We start from the raw sequence: 6,689 nt of genomic DNA, 5'->3' as shown, positions 1-6,689 counted from the left end.
GGATAATAAACCTAAAAAAACAGGCATAATAAAAGTTTTAGATTTTGGCTCTTTTATCCATTGTCTTTATAATAATGGAGTAGTTTGGATTGGAAGTGAGTGTAGGAATGGTTTATTATTATCCCTACTGGACCTAAAAATTTATTAGGATTATTTGCTTTTTGAATTCGAATCCGACCCAATTAAGATCTGTTAAGTTAAGGTTAAGATTTATTTCACTCATAAGATTTTTTTTTATAGATTTTCTAAGAGCATAATAAATTAATCTACATATATACTTTCATTTATGAGTTAATTAATACTATGTGGACTGGACTAGTGATTTGTTTTAGAATAATTAATCAGTCTCAAAATATCTCATTAAACATATAACCTAGCAATATCTAATTAGATTGAGTGAGTATTAATATTTTTTTATCAATAAATATTAATTAATTGTTTATTTTTTTTAGCGAAAAAAATTTAAATTCGTGATTGTTTTTAATTATCCAACTAATCTTATAACTCCGAGTGAGCACTAATATTATCGGTCATAAGATTGAGTTTATTTATTTTTTACGCATGCATATTTTATAAACATGTACCGGAAATATGTGAGATATATGCGAATATAACAATTGTGTAATTCACATTAAAAAAAACACACACAATCACGCACACTTCTTTGGAGGGCTTGTTTTAACTTTAATAATATAATATTATATTCAGAAAAAAAATCTAGGCTCTTTCATTAGTACACTATCATATAAAGCTTTGTTTAGTTGTCTGTCATGAGTAAGATAATGATAAAATATATAGTGCTTAGATGTTTCGGCATCATCTCATCAACTTATAATACAGCCTGTATATGTCACTTTGCTTTTGTAAATATTCATTCTAGTGGAAGCATACTGGTGGCTATATAAATCTTTCATTTAAATATGACAAACTTACTTTCATGTGAGCGGGTTTTATATGTCAGGTATGAATATTTTGAAAAAAAATAATCTTATAAGGAGGATTAAAGCCTATATCAAAAGCTTGAATTAATCCTGCACGTACACTTAGATAATGTAAAAAATATATCATTGTTGAGTCTGCATATATTGCCAAAATTCACCTGTTGACAGGATCACACAATTCTATCCATGCATGTCTTAAATGTACCCGTACAAAAATCCATAATAGATATAACATATTAATACCTGTTTAATGGAGATAGAACATGGGACTAGAAACTTACCTGTAAAATTTAATACTCATATACATATATATATATATATATATATATATATATATATATATATATATATATATATATATAATTGTTTAATTAAAATGTCTTATATATATATTATCAATCAACTTTAAAAATTAAAAGATTTCATTTAAGAATAATTATGTTAAATGATTATATTATTAATGCTGTACGGTTTTGTTTGGATGATTTAAGAATAATTTTTTATTTAATTATAGTAATATTTAATTTTTTATTTATTAATTTATTAGTTTTATACTTAAGTAAAGTACGAAAAATGGATGCAAGTATTATTCCCTATGGCAATGACAAGTAAATGCATGCATGGCTTTTGTTAATCTTGAACTTTTGGTAGCTATATAGAGTATAAAGTAGACTAGGGGGGCTTGCATTGCAATATCCACATTTGCTTATCTTTCAATATTTGATTATTTTTTTTCGGACCAAATCTTTCAATGTTCCATTAAAGTACGCAAGATCCGAACTGAAAGTGAAACTGAAACAGGGGCTTCGGCTGTTTGTGGGGGCTTTTTTCAGACCGTTGAGAAACGAAACAAAAAAGAAGGAAGAATAATCGTATTTAATTTAATTAGAAATGTTTCTATAAAAAAAAATTACCAGTTTTTTTTTTTTCCTCATTTGGATCCACTATAATAAGTGAGGTACAGTTGAAGAGACACAGCTAAGTGTGCCCACAATTTCGAAAAATCAATGTATGACAAATTTTGGATGTCTTTTTCCTAATAAGAGGTCGAGCTAAACCCATGGATGCAGATTTTTTTTTGGTTGTTTAATTATCTGGCACGCAGGAATCCTACCTTCAACTTAATAGATAGTCACAAAAAAAGAAAAAGAAAGAAAAAACACTGCGAAAATCAAAATTCCTTGTTAAGTGAATTTGAGTTTGGATATGACTAATTATCCATAGAAAAAATTATGGTGAGTAAAGATATATGAATACTATCACTACTGCCGCGCGCGTCATAGTTAAAGTGAAACATATATGTATGCGTTTATGGCTCAAACAAATTTGGTTGTTGAAAATGTTAGTTGGCAGTCTTTTAAATTTTTTGTGTCAACTAATTAAGCTTATATATCAAAATTATTTAATTAAATTATGAGACGAATTCGAGACCAGCCAAACTTTCATGGGACTCGACAATTTCCTCTCATATAATTACGATTTTTCTATCTTATATTTTATAAGTACACAGTTTATGTTGGAGATAATTTCTATTGTGAATTTATTATATCAAAAGTACAAAAATAATTTGTTATATTGAAAAGTTTTGTTTCTGTTTCTTCGACTCATGTAACTAATACACATGACAGAAAAACATAATCTTCACCAAGACCTTAATATGTTGCTATCTACAACTAGATTAAAGCATGATGACAAAGTGTTGCTAGCATATTATGTGGGTTTGAAAATTAAAATAATGATTGAAGTGAAAATATAAATAGGAAGAGATAAGAAGGTTCATGGGATCCATAAAATAGCGATCGTTTTCAAATTTTCTATCTCCATGCTCAAAAGCTAATTGGCCAACTAGATGACATTTGGCAAGAACAACGACACATGGGCTTTTTGTTTGTCTATATCAAACCCATCATCCCTCACCAACAAAAAGTCCTCCCCACCCACCAAAAGCCCATTAATAAAAATTGAAGCACAAAAAGGGAACGACTATGAACAACAACAACAACACTCACTCTAATCCCGTGCACCTAAGCGAGAAAAGTGACTTCACTTAAGGGCACTTTGGTCATTTCTCATGTCACCATCGTGTTTGTGTTTATGCCCTAGCTCTTTTTCTTGACCCATTCCATTTAAATTGAAGAGAATAATCTATTTAACGAAAAAATTATATTTAATTTTCATTATGTAAATTTTCTTGTCCCAATAACTAGTTGGAAGAGTCATGATTTCTGATCCATAATAAAAAAATACATCTTTTTCTTTACCGTGAGGCCTTGACCCTTGGAGACAATTGTCATAAATTTTGTAGGGTTCACCACGCACAGTTTGCAAGTGTGGGTCTCACGCCCTGGTTCACTATCATGAAGGGTCCAATTTGTTTCCCCCTCGTTTTGAAATTCACGTTTCTTTGTCAATACAACTTGCAACCTGCTTGTTAAAATGTCTAAATCAATGGAGAGAATTGTTTTTTTCTCTTTTTGGTTTTTGCTTTCCCAATTTTCACCCCCTGCTCATCTATAGTTCTTCAATTATTTATTTTTATTTCAACGTTTGACTTGAAGAAAAAAAAGTGACAATTAATTCTAAGTCGCATTTCATGATTGTGCTATGAGTTTTTAATTACTTTGCTTGGCTTTTGTTTAGGTTAAAATAATCGAGCCTTGCTTTAATTTTGGAAAGTGTCATGTAGCTTCGGGCTCAAGCTAAGTGAGTAATTGGGTGTTAATTTCCAACTTTTCAGGTGTCTTCTCCAAAATTGTCACTCGTGAGTTTGTTGTTGTATTTTTTTTTTTAAAGGTTGGTTTGATAGTCTATGTTCACTATAAAAGGAGGAAAAAGAAAAGTAGCTACCAAATGTGGATAGATTTTTGCCATGATTATGGATAAAATCGATACTACATTTAGGGCCAAGATCTCTCCTCTATAAACTAGTTTTGCAACTCCATAACTACACGTAGGCTATGCTTTTTGATAAATATAATCATCATTGGATGATAATTTGCACTGGACAAGTTAACACACAGTGTTCAGTAAGAGTGTAATAATTTGATTTTTTTTTCATATATACGGTTAAAGTTAAAATTATTTGTCGAATAATGATAACTCCTCTATATTTGGTATGAGTAAGTAGTTAATAATAGTTAATAAGTTAGCTGAAAGTTGAAAAAATAAGTAAAATCTAAAAAATATTATGTTAACTTATTGAATTAAAAATGTATTTAATAAAATTAATTTTTTATTTTGTTGAAAAATATAAATGACATAAAAAATATTATATATTTTATTATGTATATTTTTTGTGGATGATTTTTTATATTTTTAAGTAATTATAATTTTAATTTATAAACTCTTATTAGTTTTTATTTAGAGATTACATATTTGATTTAAAAATAAAATAAGCGGTAAATTAATAAAGGGAAATATAGTATTAATAGAGTCCATAAATGAGAAGTTTTATTAATTTATTGAGTAAAGGAAAATGATTTGTCAAGCGCACTCAAAATCATTCTCATAAATTTTAATAAGTTTTTTAAATACTCCATAATTTCATAATTGAAGAATGTAGTATCCCCTTTGCCTAACTTTTAAAATCAATTTCTACCGAAGAGATACATATTCTAATGTAAAATTTAAGGAAAATGTTATGGTATGACCGTACAATAAAAAAACCCCCGAATTCAAGCAGAACTGTATATATCAAAAGCAACACGTGATTTCGGCTAAATTTGTTTGTATTCTTATTTAATTTTTATCCCATAAAACATGAATACATATTTTTTAAATATCTCTTACTAAACCTATTCGCACTGATTAGTAGTTCTGTAATTTAAATACACTCTTAATTATTTTTAACCATTCAAAATTAATTTTACCTATTTTCAAAACAGTTGGTTGCATAGAAGATTATATTAACAATTAATTACACTCCTCAATATTACAATTGTGTTTGCATTTGCGTTTAACACATTGAACACCAAAGTTTTCTCCTAGTAAAATTGTGTTCAACATGTATTAGAATCCAAAAAATACTTAAACCAACCACAAACAATGTTAATTCTGAGTAAAACTTATTTTTTATATTTTAAGTAAGGTTTTGAGTTGCAGTTTGATGAATAAAAAAAATAATAAAAATAGAAAATCTTACTAAAAATATCAATCAATTTTTTTTCAGACATTAATTATTAATATTTTAAACTTATGCCATGAATCCATGGTAAAACAAAAAAAAAACTACATTTACGAGGATTTGACTTGATGATAGGAAATTTAGGTAAATTGTATAAAATTATAAATTGAAACGGGTTAGTAGTGTTATGTTTCCATTGTAGAAAAACAGGTAGTGAATTATATAGCAGAGAGAAGAAGCAAAGAGGACATGAGTAGTGTAGTGGAGCGCGTGTTGTGATGGATGCGAATGTGAAGGAGGACCAATGCTCTCTCTTTATTTAATTGCATGCTGGTCCTTTACGTAGAAAAATAGACCCAGTAACTTTATCTCTCTCTTTAGGGACATTTTCGTAATTCAAATCCTCTCGCCATTGTAACAAACTAAAAAAAAAAAACCCGTTTATAAATTCACAAAGATAATATATAGCAGAGACAAGAGCCGTTACTACTAATATGTACATTAAAATCTACGAATAATGGAGCAAGAGCTTCAACGCAACAGTGTCCACGACGACGAAGCCGCCACCACCACGAGCTCCGGCGACAAGCCCGCCACCCCTCGCGGCGGCGGAACCCGACACCCCCTCTTCCGCGGCGTTCGCAAGCGCCGCTGGGGCAAATGGGTCTCCGAAATCCGGGAGCCGAGGAAAAAGTCACGCATATGGCTCGGCTCCTTCCCGGCGCCGGAGATGGCGGCCAAGGCCTACGACGTCGCCGCCTACTGCCTCAAGGGCCGCAAGGCGCAGCTCAACTTCCCCGACGAGGTCCACCGTCTTCCGCTGCTCCCCTCCGCCTGCACCGCCCGCGACATCCAGGCCGCCGCCGCCAAGGCCGCCCACATGATGATAGTCCAGGCCGCCTCTGTCACCGCCGACTCGCCGGAGAAAAGCAGCAGCATTACCTCCGACTGCGGCGACGGTGGCGGTGGAGACGACTTCTGGGGCGAAATTGAGCTGCCAGAGTTGCTCAACGCCAAGTGGTGGGCCTCCGACCACGACGTCACGCCGTGGCCCGAGTCCGAGCTCCCGCCCCAGCAGCCCTTCACCACGGCGTGCTTGTAGTTTGTAATAATCAATAATGCTCTTCTCTCAAGCTCCGACTTGGTTGGTATATTAATTATATATATTAGTATTTTGCTCATATAATTAAGTAACTCTCTTTGTGTTCTCTTCACAATAATTAATTATTTTAATTGTGATGATTAGTGTTAGTGCTGTTAATAACACTTTCACTAACTACTTTTGCTACTAATTTATTTAGCAGCCCATTAATGTTCCCGTGAATGCTTAGACCTTTCTTCAACCCAAGATATAATGAATTGAGTTGCTAAAAATAATTTAATTATAATTCTTGAATATAATTTTTCTCATAAACACTTATACAAGAAAAAAAACAGGAGAAAAAATAAAACAATTTTTTTTCATAAGTTAAAATTGACACATGTATAATTAAGTCAATTTATATAGACTCTCTCATAATTAATTTCCAAAAACTTATTTTTAATTTATAAATAAGATAATTTTAGTTTATGAAAAAACTTATTCATTTTTTTCATCTAGAAATACTTATGAAAAAGTTCATTGA

The 6,689-nt window shown here is 31.3% G+C and overlaps 1 protein-coding gene across 1 annotated transcript; it reads left to right on the top strand.

Annotated features, from left to right (window-relative positions):
- The first annotated feature begins 5,482 nt into the window (after nucleotides 1-5,482).
- On the top strand, nucleotides 5,483-6,356 carry LOC114389517 (ethylene-responsive transcription factor ERF023-like). Its single transcript, XM_028350204.1, has one exon. It carries the CDS (start codon nucleotides 5,582-5,584, stop codon nucleotides 6,164-6,166), a length of 585 nt encoding a protein of 194 aa, XP_028206005.1. The 5' UTR covers nucleotides 5,483-5,581; the 3' UTR covers nucleotides 6,167-6,356.
- Nucleotides 6,357-6,689: the final 333 nt, after the last annotated feature.

Source organism: Glycine soja, chromosome 16, assembly GCF_004193775.1.
Source record: "Glycine soja cultivar W05 chromosome 16, ASM419377v2, whole genome shotgun sequence".
Lineage (NCBI taxonomy): Eukaryota > Viridiplantae > Streptophyta > Magnoliopsida > Fabales > Fabaceae > Glycine > Glycine soja.
This window is presented reverse-complemented; position numbering and strand designations above follow the sequence as displayed.